Source organism: Schistocerca nitens, chromosome 5, assembly GCF_023898315.1.
Source record: "Schistocerca nitens isolate TAMUIC-IGC-003100 chromosome 5, iqSchNite1.1, whole genome shotgun sequence".
NCBI lineage: Eukaryota > Metazoa > Arthropoda > Insecta > Orthoptera > Acrididae > Schistocerca > Schistocerca nitens.
The window spans coordinates 855,968,061-855,994,366 of NC_064618.1; the positions used below are offsets into that span (position 1 = coordinate 855,968,061).

General features: G+C 38.0%; 1 protein-coding gene across 4 annotated transcripts in view; it reads right to left on the reverse strand.

Moving 5' to 3' along the window:
- Positions 1-20,082: 20,082 nt before the first annotated feature.
- Positions 20,083-26,306, reverse strand: part of LOC126259275 (zinc finger protein 84-like) — a 75,661-nt gene continuing 69,437 nt past the window's right edge. For all 4 annotated transcript variants that reach the window (XM_049955912.1, XM_049955914.1, XM_049955916.1 and 1 more), the window contains exon 9: positions 20,083-22,515. In XM_049955912.1, coding sequence (XP_049811869.1) covers positions 21,555-22,515 — 961 coding nt within the window. In that variant the 3' untranslated portion in view covers positions 20,083-21,554. The remainder of the gene's footprint in view (positions 22,516-26,306) is intronic.

Consider the following 26,306-nt stretch of genomic DNA (forward strand, 5'->3'; position numbering starts at 1 on the left):
CCACACTGTGACAACTCCTCCACTGTCTTCACAAGCAGCCCCTTGCTTGGAACTTTGAATTTAATGCCGTATTCCATCTCTTATTAGTGGATTTCTCGACATCTCCCATCCCCCTGGAAAAATTTTTTAGAACCTGTCCTCAGGGACTGTAAAATTCTCTGTTTGCATCATCGGTAGTGCCATCAGATCACTGGTTCCATTCCTTATATTCATTCTGTACTGTCAGCGTAATTATGCAACATGATATACATCGTTACATGTGATCATTCATTTTTCCCATTGTCAACAGGACTAGGCAACATTACATACATTTTTACATCATTAGAAGTATAGCTGGTCTTATTTTTCATTTAAAACATAGTTACACATTTATAAAATAATTCAACATCTTAATGCTGCAAACATCACTGTCCAGTCTGTTGGGAATTTATCACTTATCGATGCGTAATTGTGGGGAATCTGTTATAGGGGTGAGGGAGTCATTCTCCCTAATCCTCCTTGACAGAGAATGGGTAGCCCTTCTTATTCATTGTTCACCTTATGCAGGATACTGGATTGACCTAGTGTTGTAAGAGTCCAGCTCATTCTCCTCATAGTTCACATCAGTTTGCCAAGCTGGGCTATGTCTGACACTTGTGTCTGGGGCAAAATCATTTACAATGGTATTTGTTACACAAATCCTAGTACAAGAATCTGTACTGGCTATTTGACACAGTTTCTTACCATATGTCCTACAGCATCTACAATAAACACACAGGCAACACAAAATCATAATTATACATAATATAGCAGATCCTGAGTATCCCCTGGTGGAATACTCACTCACTGACCATCACTTGAAGGTCATTCTTTGCTGATGATTAATTTCATCTTGCAACTCATCAATCTTATGCCCTGCAGCTGTCGAACTACAAGCTCTAAAGGTAAGATTACAGGTATTTCTGATATTTTCTGTTTTTCATCTTCTGTAATACAACAGTCTGCTTCTATGTTTAAGGCAGGTACTATATTTACATTACTTATACTCGTCCATAGCATACATTCTGTTTGCACCATGATCTGAGCTCCATAGCCCTTACATTTTCCTAGAAATGTTAACTTGCCGGTACCGCATACTATGACATCGGTCAGTTGTAACTCATTACACAAAATGGTTAATCCTTCATCCTTGGGAGCCATGAATAACCATTCATTCTCCTGCATCTGCACCCAGATACTTTTGTTCAGAATTATGTATTTTTTATTGCAATTCTTAGGCACCTCTTGAACCGGCTGCAGCATTCGTGCTTCGCATCTCTCATTATCGTGGGTAGATGTAAGTGTGAAACTCTGCTTACATATCTTATGCTTATTATTAATATGTTTACATTTTAATTGTTTAAGAGACAGCTGAGTGTACTGCCTTTTGGCTTTGTCAATTATTAAGAAGTCTGTTGTGGGAGTAATATATGTAAACAATCTCTTAGTTGCATCAACTTCTGCAGGTAATGGCCACACCTTATATGTAGTAAACTCATTGCTATCCACTAGAGGTACATTTAGAACATAGCTTAAAGTACTGCCGGCTAAAAATACATCTAAATCTATAACACGTACCAGTTGGTAAACCTGGTCCTCAGTTAGCGCGATGGGGAACCTCTTGTCTTTCATTAACTCTGGGTATCACACTACCTGTACTGGGTTTATTAAGTAAGGCTCTAACAAGCCTTTCTGTGTGTTCACTATAGCCATATTTTGCAAATAATATTCCCTTTCCAATTCTTTAAACATTGCTGTGAACTGTACAAACTGTTCAGTCACCATTATCAGAATTAAGGCTTGCTGCAACTTTTCAGATGTACTATTTTCATAATCTGCCACATGTTTACTTAACTTTTGAATTCCTTCAGCGATTATTTTCTCATGCTTCATGACCACATTGACCGTCTGATTAAAACTCGCTAGGGAGGCCTTCACTAGTCACTTGGTCCTTGGACAGCCTTAGTAATTTCCGTTATTGTTCCTCCAGAACATCTAAGTTAGCCTTGAAAAATGACACGTCCTTCTCATCTAAAGTGCTAAACAAAATCTTATTTGCTTCCCCTATAAAATTTAAAATTCCTCTTTTCCATCTGATGGTTTCATGTCTCGCTAACTGCCCTACGAATTCTTTCACTCTACTTATTTTTTGTACATGCCACGTTATGGCTTGGTGCACATGTTCACCCTCAACTGTGGCCACCTCTACTGTATGTAATTTTGTTATGCGGGTTTACACTGCTAGCTTGGAGGCTTGACAAGTCTTGTCAAACTTATCATGCATGTCCTACAAGTTAAAATACGTCACTATGTGCCAAGTAGTACTGTACAAACTAACTTTTCATTGGTTGTCATAATAAATCCCAGGTGCAGACTGAAATCATTGTAACCGTATGTCCCTTGCCATCTTTGTTTGTCCCACTATGCTGGTTACCATATTGCCAATAATTATCCATCCCCACAAGTCTCATACTCCTGCCATCTGTAATTAGAAAAATTCCTTCAGCCTATTTGCATGTACCTTCTTACATTTCTGTCCCTTTATCCTAATTGTCACATTTTGTCCATCCACAGCAACCACTTGATAGCATCCTCTTCATCGGCTGTCTCGTTTCCTTGATCTGCCCCTTCGGACACTCTCATTATACAATAACACTCAGTCTTTAACCTTAAATGTCTTTGGATTTTGCATTCTGTCATACTGAATCTTATTCCTTTCTTTACTTTCTTGTGTGGCTGCCCGGCTCTTGGTGTAACAACTGAATCCTCTGGCATCTTTGTGATGTAATCATGGTTGTTATAGATAACATTTGTCGGCTTCTTTTGCAAAAGTCCTGGTAGGTTGCATTTTCTCGTGAAGAGTCTCGTGCAGAGTTTCTGACAGTCAGATGGCACTGCTGTCTCCTCGCCTTATCTGTGAATCATCACTGGTGGCCTGGGTTGTTGCGTTTGTCGCACTGCCTGTGTCTACAGTGTTATCTTCTCCACTCGTGGTGCTTCCCATTGCTCTAGTTGCTGTGTCACTTTCTACTTCAGGTGCAGTCTGCAGCCTTATTTTGTTTGCCTTCTTTGTACAAAATTAATTTCAGTCTAAACTTTATCAGTGGGAAGAAAGATCAGAGATGCTACTGAGCCATGTGAATGGCTTCCGATCTGTCACTATCTACAAATGTCTTCCAAACGATAAGGTCTGAAGTACTTCGTGGCCCAAGTAGTTCTCTCTCCACTGTGCTGTAATTTTTTCAGCTTTGTTGAATGTTTGGGATAAAAAGGCTACTGGTAGATCCTTGCCAATTGGTCCTCGACTGAGTACAGAACCGATAGCGTATAGCCTTGCGTCCGTGATCACTACAAACTCTTGTTCCAAATCTGGGTACTGTAATATAGGTGGTCTAATTGTTTTCTCCTTTAACTGCTGGAAAGCTCCTCTCTGTTAAGTCCCCAGGCTATACGGAATTCCCTTCTTCAACAGTTCATACAACGGTTTGGCTGTCTTAATGTAGTTGCTTAAAAAATGCTGGTAGTACCCCACCAGGACTAAATATGCTTTCAGCTGTGTTGTCGTTTGAGGTTGTGGGTATTTCCTGATGGCTTCCACTTTGGATGGATCTGGCTGAAGTCCCTTGGCCGTCAACATATGACACAAAAAAGTGATTTCTTTTCTCAGAAATTTGCACTTATCTATTAGATTACATTAGATTCAGTTTTACTTCCATAGACCAAAATTGAGATGATTCTTGTGGGTGTGGAACATGTCAAAAAGTATAACATAAAAAACATAAAACATTTGAATATAATACTTACCACCCAGGTCATTTGTCAGGAGATTGTCACAATAGGTGATTACATTAAACTGCAACTGCTAATATTTACAGAATTAATATGCTGCCAGAATGAAACATTGTTATGCACTGTTAATAAATTTATCATACACAAAATACCTAATCTTGACTGTTATGACCAATGCTGTTTATCTGAAGCTTTGAAGTGTTTTGTGTCAGTTGTTCAAACACTGCCTCTAATCGAGTATTATGTTCCTCGAGCAAAGTTCCCATGATGACTATATCATCTAAATATATGAAAACTTGGTTACCCTGTATCCCTGTCAATACAGTGTTCATCAGTCTTTGGAATGTGGATAGTGCAGTCTTCAGTCGCATGGCCATTTTATTATATTCAAAATGACCTGTGGGCATGCTAAACATGCTTTTCTCACGATCTTTTTTGTCAATAAGCACTTGGTAGTATCCTTTTGTCAGGTCCAACACGAAAAAGTATTTTGCTTTTCCTAAGCTGTCCAGTATTTTGTCAATACATTTAACTTTCTGTAGTCAACTACCACTCTCCACTTTTGTTGCCCACTCACATCCAATTTCTTTGGCAACATTATTAAAGGAAAGTTATAAGGATTGTTACTAGGGGATATTATACTGTCTACTAACATACATTTTTGGACAGTTACAGTATGGACAGCTTGTGGGAGTGAGAGTCGAGTTGCATGTTATAAAGAGTGCAAAAATGCTTGCATGCCAAAATTTTTGAGAAATTTTTTAAATATTCTGAAGAAGATAGAATGAGTCTGCTCATATCTCAGTTTTCAGTCAGAGTTTTTTAAGCAGTGGGTTATGTGCCTTTTTTGTGCTCTGATAGGAGCATTTTTGTGCTGCTCTTTAGCATGCAGCACTCCCAAAGTTACACCTTCCAAATATCCTATGGTAAGGCTTACTTTCTTCCTGCTCTTGCATCTGGATGATAGGGCATCTTCAGAGCATTCATAAAAATGGTAGTGTGTACGATTCGCTCATTTTTAAATGTGGGAAAATGACTTGGCTTATGATTACAACTCCCTAACCTTTGGAGAATCTCACATTTCCGTGCCAATTCATTGATTTTACTACACTCACCATTATTAGGTCTAACACTTACTATTTTTCCCAACAAAGCTGCTCTCTGTCAGCTGCTGTGGACTGTAGATGTATTCACCATCTGCCCACAACTGCTACTGGACATTGCTGGTGCTGACTCGAAGTTGCCTGCTGCCTGCACCGACATACTCTTAGGTGCTGTCCTGTCATAGACAGCTAAACTGCACCAGGAAAAACTTAAGATTTCTGCCGAATCAAGACGGTTCTCACCCCCACAGACTTTCCAGCGAACTCTGTTGTCCCACGAATCCCGACTACTCAGTAGTCTTCGGTTCTGTTCTAGTGACATTCTGTACACGTTAGTCATCACAATGAAGTGTCCCGTCACTACACAGCCACAATGACATACCCCACCCGTGCCATTGTATCTGCATGTAGTAAAACATGGTAATCTTTCTTCAGATATATTCAAAATGGATTAATATTCTTCAAATGGCTTCTTTCATTGGTGTAAATTACTGTGTTAATCAGCTCAATGAAGTGTACAAAGGGATTATTTTGTCTGCCTAGTCAAGAAGGGACTGCCTTTAAAATTTCATAGTGATTGTCACCATGTGCAAAAATTGCTTTCCCTCCTCCCCCTCCCCCCACATTATATCACATTTACTTTGTTGGTTGAAAAGGTTCACTTGTAGCTGCAGGAGGGTGGACTATAAAACAAAAATGGGGCCATCGAGGAGAATCTACATGAAAATCTCTGAGTCTACCAATTAGCATTTGCTGAGAAAAATATCTGTTGTAACTCACAGAATGTGATGCTTTCCGACAAATCACTATTTTTCACAGCGCACAATGTCTGCTTCAACCCCAAATACATCCACAAGTCATGTCACAATGGCCATGTGACTTGGCAGTTTGGGGCTGGATGTGTTTCTGTGGATTTGAACTGCTCCACAGGATAATTGGACAACTTAATGAGCCTGGTGTGCCCAAAGTATGGATAATGTTATGATCCCATCATATGACAACTATACTCTGAGAAATTAAACCAACCAACTGGACAGTCTTCTATACACATGTCAACTATGGTGCAAGAATGGTTTTCACGACAAAATACGATCTCTCTCCTCAACAGAACCCCTGTACAAGACCACAGCACAAGTAAAAAGGTTTGGGTGGAGACAAAACAAACTGTCTGGGATAACTGTCCTGGCACCAAACAAAGAATACACAATAAACACTGGAACATAGCTGTAGATGCCTGGACTGAGGTGGTGGGAAAAGAAAGATTTATTATTCGCCTCAGACTCCATTCTTCGCAGGATGCAGATGTCGTACACGTGGAAGGTCTTAGGAGAGGATATTAAACGCTAAAGAAGCCTCATGATATGCCCTTCTCTGGGTCACAAAAAAATCTTATTATGTACCGTGAAGTGTTCATTACATTAATGCCATGGCTTCTGTAGTTTGAACAAATTAATGCAGTAAAATGAAAAAAAGAACTGCCAAAACTGGGATTCGATCCAAATTCCGCTGTCACACATTTGCTCATCAGTCTATCAACTATGCCACTGACTTTAAGTGCTCTTTTCATATCTGTAACACCCCCCACGAACTATGGACCTTGTTGTTGGAGGGGTGACTTGCGTGTCTCAGACATACAGACAGCCGTCCCATAGCTGCAGCCACAATGTAGGAGTATCTGTTTAGAGGCCAGACAAATGTGTGGTTCCTGAAGAGGCAGGGGCAATATTCTGGATGATTGACTGATCCGGCCTTGTAACATCAACCAAAGTGACCTTGCTTTGCTGGTACTATGAACCACTGAAAGCAAGGGGAAACTAGCACCATAATTTTCCCCCGAGGGCATGCAGCTCTATTGTATGATGATGGCTTCCTCTTGGGTAAAATATGCAGGAGGCAAAATAGTCCCCCATTTGGATCTCTGGGTGGGGACTACTCAGAAAGATGTTGTCATCATGAGAAACAAAACTGGCATTCTATGGACCAGAGTGTGGAATGTTAGGTCTCTCAATCGGGCAGGTAAGTTAGAAAATTTACAAAGAGAAATGGATCAGTTGAAGTTAGATATAGTGGGAATTAGTGAAATTCGGTGGCAGAAGGAACAGGATCCGTGGTCAGGTGAAGACAAGGTTACAAATACAAAGTCAAATAACACAGCAGTAGCTTTAAGAATGAATGAAAACATAGGAATGCAGATAAGCCACTATGAACAGCATATCGAATGCATTATTGTATCCAAGATAGACACAAAGCCCCCATCTACCACAGTAGTACATGTTTATATGCCAACTAGCTATTCAGATGATAAAGAGATTGAAGAAATGTATTATGAGGTATTAAAAATTATTCAGACAGTTTAGGGAGACAAAAATTCATTATTTGTGGGACACTGGAATTCGGTAGTATGAAAAGGAAGAGAAGTAAAAGCAGTAGGTGAATATGGACTGGGGGTAAGGAATGAAAGAGGAAGCCACCTGGTAGAATTTTGCACAGAGTGCAATTTAATCATCACCAACACTCTGTTTAAGAATCATAAAAGAATGTTGTTTACATGGAGGGGGCCTGGAGATGCCAGAAGGTTCCATATTGATTTTATAGTGGTAAGAGAGATTTAGAAATCAGATTTTAAATTGTAAAATATTTCCAAGTGCAGATGTGGACTCTGATCACAATTTACTGGTCATGAACTGCAGATTAAAACTGAAGAAAAAGGTAGGAAATTAAGGAGGTTGGACCTGGATAAGTTGAAAGAACCAGAGGTCGCCAAGAGTTTGAGAGAGAGCATTAAGCAATGGTTGACTAGAACAGGGGAAGGAATACAGTGGAAGATGAATAGGTAGCTTTAAGAGATGAAACAGTGAAGGCAGCAGAGGACCAAATAAGTAAAAAGACAAGGCCTAGTAGAAATTCTTGGATAACACAAGATATATTGAATTTAACTGATGAAAGGAAAAAATATAAAAATGCAACAAATAACACAGGCAAAAGGGAATACAAACGTTTAAAAAATCAGATTGACAGGAAGTGCAATATGGTTAAGCAGGAATGGCTATACGACAAATGTAAGGATTTAGAAGAATATTTCATTAGGGGAAAGATAGGTACCGCCTACAGGAACATTAAAGAGGCACCTGTGGAAAAGAGAAGCATCTGTATAAACATCAAGAGCTCATATGTGAAACCAGTCCTAAGAAAACAAGTGAAAACTGAAAGGTGGAAGAAGTATATAGAGGGCCTATACAAGGGAAACGAACTTGAAGGATATATTATAGAAAAGGATTTGGAAGCAGATGGAGATGAGAAAGGGAGCTATGATGCTGCGAGAAGAATTTGACAGAGCTCTAAAAGGTCTAAGTCAAAACAAGGCAGAAGGAGTAGACGATATTCCATCAGAACAACTGATAGCCTTGGGAGAGTCAGCCATGACAAAACTCTTCCAGCTGGTGTGCAAGATATATGAGAGAGGCAAAATACCCTCACTTCAAGAAGAATGTAATAATCGCAATTCCAAATAAAGATGTTGCTGACAGTTGCAAAAGTTATTGAACTATCAGTTTAATAAGTCATGGTTGCAAAATACTAACACAAATTCTGTACAGAAGGATGGAAAAACTGGTAGAAGCCAACCTCAGGGAAGATCAGTTTGGACCCCACAGAAATGGAGAAACACACGAGGCATACTGACCCTACAACCAATCTCAGAAGATAGGTACAGAAAGACAAACCTATATTTATTTGTAGACTTACAGAAAGCTTTTGACAATGTTGACTAGACTGAAACACTCTCTTTGAAATTCTGAAGGTAGCAGGGGTAAAATACAGGGAGCAAAATGCTATTTACAAATTGTACAGAAACCAGACGGCAGTAAGTGGAGTTGAAGAAAATGAAAGGGTAGCAGTAGTTGAGGAGGGAGTGAGACAGAGTTGTAACCTATCCCCAATGTTATTCAATCTGTACAGGAATTAAAGTTCAGGGAAAAGAAATAAAAACTTTCAGGTTTGCTGATGAAACTGTAATTGTCACAGACAACAAAGGAGTCGGAAGAGCAGCTGAATGGAATGGACAGCGTCTTCAAAGGAGGCTACAAGATGAAAATCAACAAAAGCAAAACAAGGTTAATGGAATGTAGTTGAATTACATCATAGGTGGTAAGTTTTGCTATTTGGGCAGCAAAATAACAGATGATGGCCGAAGTAGAGATGATATAAAATATAGATTGGCAATGGCAAGAAAAGTATTTCTGAAGAAGAAAAAGGAATACAGCCTTTAGTGTTGGGAATTCTTTTCTGAAGGTATTTGTCCAGAGTTAGCCATGTGTGGAAGTGAAACATGGACAATAAAGTTTAGACAAAAAGAGAAGAGAAGCTTTTGAAATGTGATGCTACAGAAGAACATTGAAGAGTAGATGGGTAGATTGCGTAGCTAACGAGAAGGTGCTGAATAGAATTGGGGAGACAAGAAATTTGTGCCAAAACTTGACTAAAAGAAGGGATCGGTTGGTAAGACAAATTTTGAGACATCAAGGGATCACCTATTTAATAATGGAATGAAGTGTTTGGGGTAAAAATCACAGAGGGAGACCACAGATGAATACAGTAGGGAGATTCAGAAGGTTGTATGTTGCAATAGTTATTCAGAGATGATGAGACTTGCACAGGATAGAGTCGCACATAGAGCTGCGTCAAACCAGTCTTCGGACTGAAGACAACAACAACAACTGCAACAATCCTATAATGATAAAGAGCATATTTTATTGTTTGTTTTTAGTGGGTGAATATTTCAAGCTGAGTCTCAATGAGGCATACTTCAATCAGTTACAATCAAAATTACAAATTTCTTAATTTTCTTATCAGTACTGTGCACTCTGATGTGTTTGGCTCCTGCATAACATGGCACAAAATTCAAATTTCAGCCACCACCACCACTTTTGGTGCAATCAAGTGTTCAGGCATTAAAACATGACACACTCAAATTGAAACTATGCAAGGTATTATATCAGAACAAGTTGTTGTTGTTGTTGTTGTTGTTGTTGTTGTCTTCACTCCTGAGACTGGTTTGATGCAGCTCTCCATGCTACTCTATCTTGTGCAAGCTTCTTCACCTCCCAGTACTTACTGCAACCTACATCCTTCTGAATCCGCCTAGTGTATTCATCCCTTGGTCTCCCTCTACAATTTTACCCTCCACGCTGCCCTCCAATGCTAAATCTGTGATCCCTCGATGTCTCAGAACATGTTCTACCAACCGGCCCCTTCTTCTTGTCAAGTTGTGCCACAAACTCCTCTTCTCCCCAATTCTATTCAATACCTCCTCATTAGTTATGTGATCTACCCATCTAATCATCAGCATTCTTCTGTAGCACCACGTTTCGAAAGCTTCTATACACTTCTTGTCCAAACAATTTATCGTCCATGTTTCACTTCCATACATGGCTACACTCCATCCAAATATTTTCAGAAACGACTTCTTGACACTTAAATCAATACTCGATGTTAACAAATTTCTCTTCTTCAGAAACGCTTTCCTTGCCATTGCCAGTCTACATTTTAAACCCTCTCTACTTCGACCATCATCAGTTATTTTGCTCCCCAAATAGCAAAACTCCTTTACTACTTTAAGTGTCTCATTTCCTAACCTAATACCTTCAGCATCACCCAATTTCATTCGAGTACATTCCATTATCCTCGTTTTGCTTTTGTTGATGTTCATCTTATATCCTCCTTTCAAGACATTGTCCATTCCGTTCAACTGCTCTTTCAAGTCCTTTGCTGTCTCTGTCAACACCTGCTTTCTTTGGGATTGGAATTATTATATTCTTTTTGAAGTCTGAGGGTATTTCACCTGTCTCATACATCTTGCTCACCAGATGGTAGAGTTTTGTCAGGACTGGCTCTCCCAAGGCTGTCAGTAGTTCCAATAGAATGTTGTCTATTCCCGGGGCCTTGTTTCGACTCAGGACTTTCAATGCTCTGTCAAACTCTTCACGCAGTATCGTATCTCCCGTTTCATCTTCATCTACATTCTCTTCCATTTCCATAATATTGTCCTCAAGTACGTCGCCCTTGTATAGACCCTCTATATACTCCTTCCACCTTTCTGCTTTCCCTTCTTTGCTTAGAACTGGGTTTCTATCTGAGCTCTTGAATTCATACAAGTGGTTCTGTTTTCTCAGAAGGTCTCTTTATTTTTCCGGTAAGCAGTATGTATCTTACCCCTAGTGAGATAAGCCTCTACAGCCTTACATTTGTCCTCTAGCCATTCGTGCTTAGCCATTTTGCACTTCCTGTCGATCTCATTTTTGAAACGCTTGTATCACTTTTTGCCTGCTTCATTTACTGCATTTTTATATTTTCTCCTTTCATCAATTAAATTCAATATTTCTTCTGTTACCCAAGGATTTCTACTAGCCCTCGTATTTTTACCCACTTGATTCTCTTTTGCCTTCACTACTTCATCCCTCAGAGCTACCTATTCTTCTTCTACTGTAGTTCCTTCCCCCATTCCTGTCAATTGTTCCCTTATGCTCTCCCTGCAACTCTGTACAACCTCTGGTTCTTTCAGTTTATCCAGGTCCCACCTCCTTAAACTCCCATCTTTTTGCAGTTTCTTCAGTTTTAATCTACAGTTCATAACCAATAGATTGTGGTCAGAGTCCACAACTGCCCTTGGAAATGTCTTACAATTTAAAACCTGGTTCCTAAATCTCTGTCTTACCATTTAATAATCTATCTGATACCTTCTAGCCTACCCCCATGAACCATGGGGGTAGGCTACTCAAGAGGACATCATTATCAGGACAAAGAAAGCTGGCGTCTACGAATCGGAGCGTGGAATGTCAGATCCCTTAATCGGGTAGGTAGGTTAGAAAATTTAAAAAGGGAAATGGATAGGTTGAATTTAGATATAGTGGGAATTAGTGAAGTTCGGTGGCAGGAGGAACACGACTTTTGGTCACGTGAATACAGGGTTATAAATACAAAATCAAATAGGGGTAATGCAGGAGTAGGTTTAATAATGGATAAAAATAATAGGAGTGCGGGTAAGCTACTACAAACAGCATAGTGAACACATTATTGTGGCCAAGATAGACACGAAGCCCACCTCTACTACAGTAATACAAGTTTATATGCCAAATAGCTCTGCAGATGATGAAATTGATGAAATGTATGATGAGATAAAGGAAATTATTCAGGTAGTGAAGGGAGACGAAAATTGAATAGTCATGGGTGACTGGAATTAGAGAGTAGGAAAAGGGAGAGAAGGAAACATAGTAGGTGAATATGGATTGGGGGAGAGAAATGAAAGAGGAAGCCGTCGGGTAGAATTTTGCACAGAGCATAACTTAATCATAGCTAACACTTGGTTCAAGAATCATAAAAGAAGGTTGTATACATGGAAGAATCCTGGAGATACTAGAAGGTATCAGATAGATTATATAATGGTAAGACAGAGATTTAGGAACCAGGTTTTAAATTGTAAGACATTTCCAGGGGCAGATGTGGACTCTGACCACAATCTATTGGTTATAAACTGTAGATTAAAACTGAAGAAACTGCAAAAAGGTGGGAATTGAAGGAGATGGGACCTGGATAAACTGAAAGAACCAGAGGTTGTACAGAGTTGCAGGGAGAGCATAAGGGAACAATTGACAGGAATGGGGGAAAGAAATACAGTAGAAGAAGAATGGTTAGCTCTGAGGGATGAAGTAGTGAAGGCAGCAGAGGATCAAGTAGGTAAAAAGACGAGGGCTAGTAGAAATCCTTGGGTAACAGAAGAAATATTGAATTTAATTGATGAAGGGAGAAAATATAAAAACGCAGTAAATGAAGCAGGCAAAAAGGAATACAAACGTCTCAAAAATGAGATCGACAGGAAGTGCAAAATGGCTAAGCAGGGATGACTAGAGGACAAATGTAAGGATGTAGAGGTTTATCTCACTAGGGGTAAGATACATACTGCCTACAGGAAAATTAAAGATACCTTTGGAGAAAAGAGAGCCACTTGTATGAATATCAAGAGCTCAGATGGAAATCCAGTTCTAAGCAAAGAAGGGAAAGCAGAAAAGTGGAAGGAGTATATAGAGGGTCAATACAAGGGCGATGTACTTGAGGACAATATTATGGAAATGGAAGAGGGTGTAAATGAAGATAAATGGGAGATACAATACTGCATGTAGAGTTTGACAGAGCACTGAAAGACCTGAGTCGAAACAAGGCCCCGGGAATAGACAACATTTCATTGGAACTACTGACAGCCTTGGGAGAGCCAAACCTGACAAAACTCTACCATCTGGTGAGTAAGATGTATGAAACAGGTGAAATACCCTCAGGCTTCAAGAAGAATATAATAATTCCAATCCCAAAGAAAGCAGGTGTTGACAGATGTGAAAATTACCGAACTATCAGTTCATCAAGTCACAGCTGCAAAATACTAACGCGAATTCTTTACAGACGAATGGAAAAACTGGTAGAAGCCAACCTCGGCGAAGATCAGTTTGGATTCCGCAGAAATGTTGGAACACGTGAAGCAATACTGACCCTACGACTTATCTTAGAAAATAGATTAAGGAAAGGCAAACCTACATTTCTAGCATTTGTGGACTTAGAGAAAGCTTTTGACAATGTTGACTGGAATACTCTCTTTCAAATTTTAAAGGTGGCAGGGGTAAAATACTGGGAGCGAAAGGCTATTTACAATTTGTACAGAAACCAGATGGCAGTTATAAGAGTCGAGGGGCATGAAAGGGAAGCAGTGGTTGGGAAAGGAGTGAGACAGGGTTGTAGCCTCTCCCCGATGTTATTCAATCTGTATATTGAGGAAGCAGTAAAGGAAACAAGAGAAAAATTCGGAGTAGGTATTAAAATTCATGGAGAAGAAGTAAAAACTTTGAGGTTCGCCGATGACATTGTAATTCTGTCAGAGACAGCAAAGGACTTGGAAGAGCAGTTGAATGGAATGGACAGTGTCTTGAAAGGAGGATGTAAGACGAACATCAACAAAAGCAAAATGAGGATAATGGAATGTAGTCGAATTAGATCAGGTGATGCTGAGGGAATTAGATTAGGAAATGAGACACTTGAAGTAGTAAAGGAGTTTTGCTATTTGGGGAGTAAAATAACATTATGGTCAAAGTAGAGAGGATATCAAATGGAGACTGGCAATAGCAAGGAATGTGTTTCTGAAGAAGGGAAATTTGTTAACATCGAGTATAGATTTAAGTGTCAGGAAGTCGTTTCTGAAAGTATTTGTATGGAGTGTAGCCATGTATGGGAGTGAAACATGGACGATAAATAGTTTGGACAAGAAGAGAATAGAAGCTTTTGAAATGTGGTGCTACAGAAGAATGCTGAAGATAAGGTGGGTAGATCACGTAACTAATGAGGAGGTACTGAATAGAATTGGGGAGAAGACGAGTTTGCGGCACAACTTGACAAGAAGAAGGAACCGGTTGGTAGGACATGCTCTGAGGCATCAAGGGATCACAAATTTAGCGTTGGAGGGCAGCGTGGAGGGTAAAAATCGTAGAGGGAGACCAAGAGATGAATACACTAAGCAGATTCAGAAGGATGTAGGTTGCAGTAAGTACTGGGAGATGAAGAAGCTTGCACAGGATAGAGTAGCATGGAGAGTTGCATCAAACCAGTCTCAGGACTGAAGACGACAACGACAACAACAACAACAACAACAACAACAACAACAACCTTCTAGTATCTCCAGGATTCTTCCATGTGTACAACCTTCTTTTATGATTCTTGAACCAAGTGTTAGCTACAATTAAGTTATGCTCTGTGCAAAATTCTACGAGACGGCTTCCTCTTTCATTTCTTACCCCCAATCCATATTCACTTACTATGTTTCCTTCTCTCCACTTTCCTACTACCGAATTCCAGTCACCCACGACTATTAAATTTTCATCTCCCTTCACTACCTGAATAATTTCTTTTATCTCATCATACATTTCATCAATTTCTTCATCATCTGCTGAGCTAGTTGGCATATAAACTTGTACTACTGTAGTAGGAGTGGGTTTCGTGTATCTTGGCCACAATAGTGCTGTTTGTAGTAGCTTACCCGCACTCATATTTTTTTATTCATTATTAAACCTACTCCTGCATTACCCCTGTTTGATTTTGTATTTATAACCCTGTATTCACCTGACCAAAAGTCTTGTTCCTCCTACCACCGAACTTCACTAATTTCCACTGTATCTAACTTTAACCTATCCATTTCCCTTTTTAAATTTTCTAACCTGCCTGCCCAATTAAGGGATCTGACATTCCACGCTCCGATCCATAGAACGCCAGTTTTCTTTCTCCTGATAACAACCTTCTCTTGAGTAGTCCCCACCCGAAGATCCGAATGGGGGACTATTTTACCTCCAAAATATTTTACCCAAGAGGATGCCATCATCATTTAACCATACAGTAAAGCTGCATGCCCTCGGGAAAAATTATGGCTGTAGTTTTCCCTTGCTTTCAGCCGTTCACAGTACCAGCACAGCAAGGCCATTTTGGTTAGTGTTACAAGGCCAGATCAGTCAATCATCCAGACTGTTGCCCCTGAAACTACTGAAAATGCACATGTTTGTTTGGACTCTCAACAGATACCCCTCCGTTGTGGTTGCACCTACGGTACGGCCATCTGTATCGCTGAGGCTCGCAAGCCTCCCCCACCAACGGCAAGGTCCATGGTTCATTTATAAGGTCCACGGTCTATTTATATTAAAGTTATAAAATAAAAAGGTGTAAGAACACAAATTCATCTATTCGTGAGAGAAAATAACCATAACAGATTTTGGACAATGCAAAACTGCATTAATGGATGAACAGAAAACCATGAACAGTTTCAGATTTCTTACTAATCCATCTTCAGAGTATTGTTACAGGTTTCGTTGTTTTCTTTCTGGGGCTTTGTGTTATACTGGTTATTAGTTTGCTGCAGTAGCAGACACAAAAGTTTTTTGTTCACTATTTGGCAAAATTTACTAGAGATTTAGTCTGATGTCTCTATCGAAGCATTTATGAAAAGGTTTTAAAGTTATTAAAATGTGGTGAAAACTTATGTGCTGTACAATTCTAGGTTACAAAATCATTGTGTGTTTTATTACAAATTTTATAATCAACACATTTGCGGACTTGCACAACTGAGTGCTATTCTAATCATTGAAAAATACCTTAAACCACTCCATTCTCTGTGTAACTGCAACACACATGATAAACATTTACAAAGTGTGTTCCAGCTTCACATGAGTAACAAACAATTTATTCAAAGATGTTACAGTTGTAAAGATGTTACCTCATCGATGCTGAGAGAGTTTAGTGATAAAGCTAAGTTTGAACAATGGATCTATAGTTGCATTTTACATTAAAAATAGAATACATTTTACGTTAAAAATAGAATATGAATCTCATTTGAATGTGAATTTAACAATAAAGGTATAAGTAGTTTATACTGCATTCATGCATTCCTGTTTATGAAACAGTTTTGAAAGTACTATGGCTATCTCGAACTATGGGAATATCGAGTTGGTTTAAATGGTGGCAAGACCTCTCGGAAATTATTTGGGAAGGAGGTGTTGGATGACTGTTCATTCAGAATGAGGTTGGGTAAAGCACTGTTCTGTATATGAATCTGTCTTCTCCGTAAGATTCATTGTGCCACCTTATCTGTAAGATGTAAGATCAGCAGGTTGCTTTCTATACTGTCTACTGTGTGATTATTTTCTGTAGTGTGGCTGGCAAAGGGTGATTTGCTTAAATTGTTTAGTCACAGGGCATACAGGTTTTCCTTCAACCTTGTTGCAACCTGTTTGGCCAATACAGAATTTGGGGGCACTTATTACAGTTCTGTTTATAGATTCCTGATCTATTTTGGAGGACACTATTGTGTGGAAGAGTGTGTAGTTTGTTATTGGTGGAAAAGTTTATTTTGACGTACATCTGTTTGAATAGGTTGGAAAGTTTTGATGAAATTGGGCCAATATATGGTATGACTGCATATTTTGTTGATTTTGTGTCCTTCACAGTTGCTGTACATGTTGTTGGTTGCAAAGATTTGTTGTCAGCAATTCTTGCTTCTATGTTCTGGGAGAGCGTATCTGTAACTGAGATATCAGATCCATTATTATGGTAACTGATTTAATTATGCTGATTTCCTTTTGGTGTTTGATGGGGCTAAGGGGGATTTTATGCATACAATGAAGCACTGGCCTGAAGTCAGCCATTTTATGCTGGTTTGAGTGGCAGGATGTATTACTGATGGTAACATCCATGGAATATGTTAAAGTGAAGTTTGTTATTTGTGCTGGATATTTTAAGGTCTATGAGAAGCTGATACTACTGCTTATTTAGGTTCAAACTTAGCTTTATCATGAAAATAGAAAACTTATCTTATTGTGCTTGTGTACTGTCCACAGTGTTTGGTATTGTTTATATATAACCTTAGTCTGTGTAGTGCTAGCCATGCAACATATTAAAAATTATTGCAAATAATTTTACTCGTTTTTCATTTCTTAAATTAATTCCATTACACTAGCAAAGACATATCTTACTATTCCCATACACTCTCACAGCTTCAGTAACCTAACATCTTTAAAACTATAACATCTTTGAATTTTCTCATTTTGAGAGCACTGAAGAGTGATCTGTTCAACAGACATTGGTGTCATCTGCAGGTCCGTTAGAAAGTGCATATATGTCGAGTATGTCTCGTAAGTTAAGATGTAACATTTGACAGAAAAGTTTTATGTTTGGAATTACAAAAACTGAAAGTGGATCTGTACATTTACGTACCTTAAAATCTTTTTGTTCATTTATGTCAAGTGGATAGAAATCAGCACATTGTAAAAGGTTTGTCATCACTAAAATATGTAAAAACATGAAACACCTTGTGCAAAAGGGCATGTCCACATGCACATTGCTCACAGATGCTTGCTACAGCATACAAACATGGTACACAATAGCACACCTGTTTACATATCTTAGACATATTCTGAACAGACCTAATCCACTTTAAATGGCATTTAAGGTACAACTGACAGGTATTACTGCAAAGACAAAATTTGTACAGTGTGTTGCAGCCACTAGATGGCTCTTACATCGGAACCAAGTAACAGATCGTAGATACTTCTCTTTTCATATTTAAAATTAACTACTTTAACATTAGTGAGTGACCTTTAAGAACAGTAAAAATTACAAAATTGTACTTTACTAACAACTGAAGCACATATTTAATTCTCACATTCCCCTTTACTCGTTCTTATTACTGCGTGCATAAACGTTGTTGTTGTTGTTGTTGTGGTGGTGGTGGTGGCACTTACCTGCTGCAAACGAAATATGTACATAAGCAGTTTCAGTTGTTAGTAAAGTACAATTCTGCAGTCTTTACCATACATAAAGGCCACTCACTAAAGATACTAATTTTAAATACGAAAAGAGAAGAATTTATGATATGTTACGTGGTTCCACTTTTAAGAGCCATCTAGTGACTGTAACACACAATACAAATGTGATCTTTGCTGTAGTACCAGTCAGGTGTACCTTATACACCATTTAAAGTGGATGAGCACTGTTTAGAATATGTCCAGCATATGCAAACAGGTGTGCTGTTGAGTACCGTGTTTGTTTGATGTACCAAGGACCTGTGAGCAATACGTATGTGGACAGGACCTTTGGCACAAGGTGCTTTATGTTTTTAAATATTTCAGTGATGACAAACCTGCAGCTCGTGGTCTCGCGGTAGCGTTCTCGCTTCCCGAGCACGGTGTCCCGGGTTCGATTCCTGGCGGGGTCAAGGATTTTTCCTGCCTCGAGATGACTGGGTGTAGTTGTGTCGTCTTCATCATCATCATTCATGCCCATTACGGTCGGAGGAAAGCAATGGCAAACCACCTCCACTAGGACCTTGCCTAGTAAGGCGGCGTGGGTCTCCCGTTTCGCCCCCCTACGCTCTGTAAAGAAGTATGGGACTCATCATCATCATCATCATCATCATCATCATCCCCCCTTTTATAATGTCCTGATTTTTATCCACTTGACATCATGTGTGTGAGATTCGGTGTAAAATGAACTTGTTTTACAACAAAAATATTTTAAGGCATGTAAATGTACAGGTCCACTTCCCGTTTTTATAGTACCAAACTAAAACTTTTGTATCAAATGTTACAACATTGCTTATGAGACATATTCGATGTATATGCACTTTCTTACAGATCTAAAGATGATAGCTATGTCTGTTGAAACCGCTCATCTTAAATAAAGAAATATTTTATGCAATCTTGGCTGTTTTTCTTTTTTTAAGAATCTTTGAATAAATTGTTTATGTTATCACATGAAGCTGGGCCACACTTCGTAAATGTTTATCATGTACGCTGCAATTAAACAAAGAATGGTGTGGTGCAAGGTGTTTTCCAGTGAACTGAACAGCACTCACAGAGCAATTTCTGCACCTGGAATTATACGGCACATAAGTTTTCAACACATTTCACATTTTAATAGCTTTAAAAGCTTTTCATAAATACTTTGGTAGAGGTCGTAAGTACTAAATCTCCAATACATTTTACGACATAGTGCTATCCTAGTGCAGCAAACCAATAACCAATATAAAACGAGACCCAAGCAAACAAACTACGAAACCTGTAACACTCACCTGTAGATGGATTTGTAAGAAATCCAAAACCAGGCGTGTTTCATTCGGATAAAACTTTGTAAGCCATACCTATGGCTGGCAGTCGTTTAACACACCTGACCGAACTACAGACAGTTCTCAAAATGTCAATTTTTAATGAAATAATGAGAAAGCAGTAAATCTATAATACTGGATAAACATAGAACAATATTTATGATACAAACACTTCACGGCATCTGAAATAGTTTACAGGTGTTAGCACAAGTAATATCTTAATGAGCAAAATGCAACGACAATATTAAATTTGCTTTGAAATATAATGGTCTTACTCAAAATGTCGTTTCTCTTCTAGCAGAAATGTGTAAGTAAATAAAGCTAATATTGTCACTAGCATTTGTTTCCTGTGTCACAATCGCTTATTTTGCAAAGCAAAACAAAACAAAAAAGCACCTAGGAGCAGTTCACTTTACTTTAATGACTACAAAAAGGCTGAAAGATAAACGTCTGACCAGTATGAATTAATAGAGGGAGAATAAACATAAAAGTAGCTTACAAATCATATAAATGCTTTATTTCATATGGAAAAATTGTACATAAATATATAATCATCTATTTAATTTTATCTTTGTATATTTTTTCTACAAAGTCCATGGAATTTTTAGAAACTGGTATTTCTGGAAGACCTCTACCTTTACACTTCAATAAAAAAATACAGTAATGCTGCATAAAAGTCTAACAAATAACCATCACATTGTCAGAAAAAGTATTTGTTGTGATTTTCAAGTTATTCATGGAGCAGAAAATTTTAAGTCAATCTCAAATCATTTGTATAGTCATTCAGTGCATGTGATATGACAGTATTAAAATACACAATCCAAAACTTACTTCTGAATCTTCAATCAAAATCTGTGTTACTAGTGTTACCTGTCACCTTTCAAATTGCAGGAGAACATTACTGAAATAATCATCACTTTCTTAACGCTGTCGATCAATAGTCAGTCTTGTAATAGTGTAATATAAATGCATATAAAGTTTTACAAGATATTCAAAGCAAACATTATGAATCTTATGTTTCAAGTTTGTTCTTAAGCAAAATTAAATTTTTATCAAAATACAAACATTTCATTAAAAACTTACTCACATATATTAAAAAATGCAAATATTTTAAAAATTATATTTTTGTTCATCTTACACAAACTACAAGTTATGAAAAAGTCTTTCACAGCTGAATTCTTAAATGCACTTTCTTTTCAACAAAATATTTTTCATGTGATACAACAACAAAAATCACAGTTGTATGCAAGAAACATGAAGGTTTAGAGTTGGATAAACTCTTGAAAGATATAAGAAATATTACTAAATAATGAACAGAAATTACTTTAACAAAATGTTACGTGCTGTGATTAACAGTAAATAGATGAATGCATTTTCATACTTGCACTCACAAAGGAAAAACTGCTAATCAAATTTTGTGAAACAAATTATAGCTTTGGCACTAAAATGCTACATACTTATAACATACATAACCTAAAGCTAAAGCTTGATTTTGTCAACAGTAGACGTCTTGTCATGATGCTTCCACTTCAGCAAGTTTTGTAAGTCACTCTAATATATTAACAGAAGTGCACCTTAAATTAAATAAATTATACACAAGTTTCTTATGGGAACTAATAACAAAGTTAAAATTTTGTAATGTAGGTAATAATCATCTTGGTTCAAACTGCCATTAAAGTTTAAATCTATCTATATTTTGCTCCAAATACAAATTGTGACTTTTTTTTTTTTTTTAATTCAAAGATCTTTGTAAAAATAGTTTCTTCAAATGAGCATTCTATGTGAATATTCTGTTGCCTTCTATAGCATTTTATCAGAATATTGGCGTTTGTGATGCGAAAGAATTCTCCAAGAATACACTGAGGTGTAAAAAAGATCCCAAAGATTTGTGCTATCAAATCTGAAAACACAGCCATTGTCTGAACGTTTGAAAGCCGTCAAGACTGCTTCAACCAAGATTATATTTTCTAAGAAGTGTTTGCAACAACTACTACAGTGCGGCCCTCATTGCTTTCATGTGATAAATGTTTTGATTCTGATCTGTTTCTCCACTGGGAACTGTTTTCACAGTGCTGCCGTCTGATTACGGTAAGAACACTTGATGAAGAATGATTGTCTTTCAGCTTAGAACTTACAGTCTGCTTGTCTGGAAAAAGTGTTTCTATAAAAACTGGACTCAGTGCTACACTATTAGTAACAAGAAGAGGTTCAGCAGGGGGCTGTGGCAACAACTGTGCAATACACTTACTGTTTCCAGCAAGGAATGTTGCCTTTTCCACATTACTCACATCTTTCTGGAACTGTTCATCCTTTTTATCATCAGACTCATATGTTTCTTTAACAGTAACATTCAGTGTGCTCACTGATTCTTCCAAATAACTATCCGATTTAATACAGTCTCTAGACTTCTGTGAATCAAATTCTTTTTCAGAAATGGCATCTGCATCATTTGAATTATCAGATTTGTCTTCCATAAATGAAATATTACTCTGCCTCATTGCTACTTCCACAACATCAAAAGGAAAGTATTTTGAATGCTGCCTCTCATCATCATCATTTGAATCACTGCTGTTTTCTAAGTAATCCATTTCACAGTTTCTGTATTTTCCCATATCTGAATTGTCTCCCACTTCACAATGCCTTGGTGATTCATTTTCCTCTGTACAGCTGTGAGTAATACATTTATTTTCTTTACGGTCTTCTCCACCCTGCTCTACATTTTTCTTTTTTGAACTAAATTTAGTAAGAACTTTTCCCTTCAGCAAATTTTTCCTAGCGGTGCTCTTGTTATTTGAATCAACTGAACGAGGTGATGTTCTCACACTCTTGAACTCCTCCTCTGAGAGAACAATTAAACCTCCTGAAGTTGTTAAAACTTTACCATGACGTGTTTTCAAGTGCCGCTTATAAGTATTTCGTGTCTTGAACCTAGAACGGGAGAAGAAGATTACTGTAAGCATATTATATGCACATTTCAAATAGCAAAAGAACAAATGACAACTCAAAAAAGACAACATGTTAATGGCGATAGAAAAAGAGAAGAAAATAAAGAGTTATAGTTTAAATTAGAGCCCAGACTACAGAAAAGCTTTGAGATTAATTAATGTATTAGAGCTTCTTACTGTTAATTAAATAATGGTAGTTTCTTTCTCAGAGTCTCTGTTTCACTAGTCAAAGAGTTGGAAAAATGGCAAAATACATTCCGATTGTTCATTATTTACTTAATGTCACATTAACAATACAAAACACCAGTTAACATGATCTCTGTTATCGGGGACAGTCCAGGGTTACTTCGAAACCTATAAATACAAGAAAGCTTTTATCTATTCTTAACTTTACAGCATCAGCAACAAATATGTACTTTAATTTTAACTTTCACTTCAAATACAAAATAAAACATTAAATTTGCAAGTGTATCATTCCAATCTACGAGTTCAATTTTACAGCTTGTTCAACCATGAAATTATTACAGCACCCACTCCTCTGCATACTAGAAACAATTAGGATGGGATCAAAATTTTTGACTCACTAGAAACAAATAATTCTTTATTTGAATTCAGGTTTATATGACACATCTCTTTTAATTTACCATTTTTGTTTCCAAAAATGGATCTGTTTAACTCATTTGTCCTGGATCGTACTTTATTTCTTTCAGTCGCTCTGATTGCTGCCTTGAAAACCCATTTTGTGTTCAAAATGTTCAAATGTGTGTGAATTCCTAAGGAACCAAACTGCTGAGGTCGTCGGTCCCTAGACTTACACACTACTTAAACAATTTCCATGAGAGCAGCATCTTGTCAACACAGTTTCAACAAATTAAAGATGATGAAAAAGCTATTTACCGTTGACACAATATGACACAGCTGCTAAATTTGACTTCAATGGCACAATCAACACAAGGAAATGGAAACTAAAATTATAATGAACACTTAATTCTTGAAAAGGAAGATGTTCTCTGCACTTATTTATAGCAAATTTTGTTTTATTTCCAGTTAAAAATTTATGCTCTATTAATAACTTATGATAAGAAATAAAATCTTACTTATTATAAATCATAAAATCTTGTTGTTGTTGTTGTTGTTGTGGTCTTCAGTCCTGAGACTGGTTTGATGCAGCTCTCCATGCTACTCTATCCTGTGCAAGCTTCTTCATCTCCCGAGTACCTACTGCAACCTACATCCTTCTGAATCTGCTTAGTGTATTCATCTCTTGGTCTCCCCCTACGATTTTTACCCTCCACGCTGCCCTCCAATACTAAATTGGTGATCCCTTGATGCCTCAGAACATGTCCTACCAAACGATCCCTTCTTCTGGTCAAGTTGTGCCACAGACTCCTCTTCTCCCCAATCCTATTCAGTACCTCCTCATTAGTTATGTGATCTACCCATCTAATCTTCAGCATTCTTCTGTAACACCACATTTCGAAAGCTTCTATTCTCTTCTTGTCCAAACTATTTACCGTCCATGTTTCACTTCCATACATGGCTACACTCCATACAAATACTTTCAGAAATGACTTCCTGACACTTAAATCTATACTCGATGTTAACAAATTTCTCTTCTTCAGAAACGCTTTCCTTGCCATTGCCAGTCTACATTTTATATCCTCTCTACTTCGACCATCATCAGTTATTTTGCTCCCCAAATAGCAAAACTCCTTTACTACTTTAAGTGTCTCATTTCCTAATCTAATACCCTCAACATCACCCGACTTAATTCGACTACATTCCATTATCCTCGTTTTGCTTTTGTTGATGTTCATCTTATACCCTCCTTTCAAGACACTATCCATTCCATTCAACTGATCTTCCAAGTCCTTTGCTGTCTCTGACAGAATTACAATGTCATCGGCAAACCTCAAAGTTTTTATTTCTTCTCCATGGATTTTAATACCTACTCCGAATTTTTCTTTTGTTTCCTTTACTGCTTGCTCAATATACAGATTGAATAACATCGGGGAGAGGCTACAACCCTGTCTTACTCCCTTCCCAACCCCTGCTTCCCTTTCATGTCCCTCGACTCTTATAACTGCCATCTGGTTTCTGTACAAATTGTAAATAGCCTTTCGCTCCCTGTATTTTACCCCTGCCACCTTTAGAATTTGAAAGAGAGTATTCCAGTTAAAATTGTCAAAAGCTTTCTCTAAGTCTACAAATGCTAGAAACATAGGTTTGCCTTTCCTTAATCTTTCTTCTAAGATAAGTCGTAAGGTCAGTATTGCCTCACGTGTTCCAGTATTTCTACGGAATCCAAACTGATCTTCCCCGAGGTCGGCTTCTACTAGTTTTTCCATTCGTCTGTAAAGAATTCGCGTTAGTATTTTGCAGCCGTGGCTTATTAAACTGATAGTTCGGTAATTTTCACATCTGTCAACACCTGCTTTCTTTGGGATTGGAATTATTATATTCTTCTTGAAGTCTGAGGGTATTTCGCCTGTTTCATACATCTTGCTCACCAGATGGTAGAGTTTTGTCAGGACTGGCTCTCCCAAGGCCGCCAGTAGTTCCAATGGAATGTTTTCTACTCCGGGAGCCTTGTTTCGATTCAGGTCTTTCAGTGCTCTGTCAAACTCTTCACGCAGTATCGTATCTCCCATTTCATCTTCATCTACATCCTCTTCCATTTCCATAATATTGTCCTCAAGTACATCGCCCTTGTATAGACCCTCTATATACTCCTTCCACCTTTCTGCTTTCCCTTCTTTGCTTAGAACTGGGTTTCCATCTGAGCTCTTGATATTCATACAAGTGGTTCTCTTATCTCCAAAGGTCTCTTTAATTTTCCTGTAGGCAGTATCTATCTTACCCCTAGTAAGATAAGCCTCTACATCCTTACATTTGTCCTCTAGCCATCCCTGCTTAGCCATTTTGCATTTCCTGTCGATCTCATTTTTGAGACGTTTGTATTCCTTTTTGCCTGCTTCATTTACTGCATTTTTATATTTTCTCCTTTCATCAATTAAATTCAATATTTCTTCTGTTACCCAAGGATTTCTACTAGCCCTCGTCTTTTTACCTATTTGATCCTCAGCTGCCTTCACTACTTCATCCCTCAAAGCTACCCATTCTTCTTCTACTGTATTTCTTTCCCCCATTCCTGTCAATTGTTCCCTTATGCTCTCCCTGAAACTCTGTACAACCTCTGGTTCTTTCAGTTTATCCAGGTCCCATCTCCTTAAATTCCCACCTTTTTGCAGTTTCTTCAGTTTCAATCTGCAGTTCATAACCAATAGATTGTGGTCAGAATCCACATCTGCCCCTGGAAATGTCTTACAATTTAAAACCTGGTTCCTAAATCTCTGTCTTACCATTATATAATCTATCTGATACCTTTTAGTATCTCCAGGGTTCTTCCATGTATACAACCTTCTTTCATGATTCTTAAACCAAGTGTTAGCTATGATTAAGTTGTGCTCTGTGCAAAATTCTACCAGGCGGCTTCCTCTTTCATTTCTTAGCCCCAATCCATATTCACCTACTACGTTTCCTTCTCTCCCTTTTCCTACACTCGAATTCCAGTCACCCATGACTATTAAATTTTCGTCTCCCTTCACTATCTGAATAATTTCTTTTATTTCATCATACATTTCTTCAATTTCTTCGTCATCTGCAGAGCTAGTTGGCATATAAACTTGTACTACTGTAGTAGGTGTGGGCTTCGTATCTATCTTGGCCACAATAATGCGTTCACTGTGCTGTTTGTAGTAGCTTACCCTCATT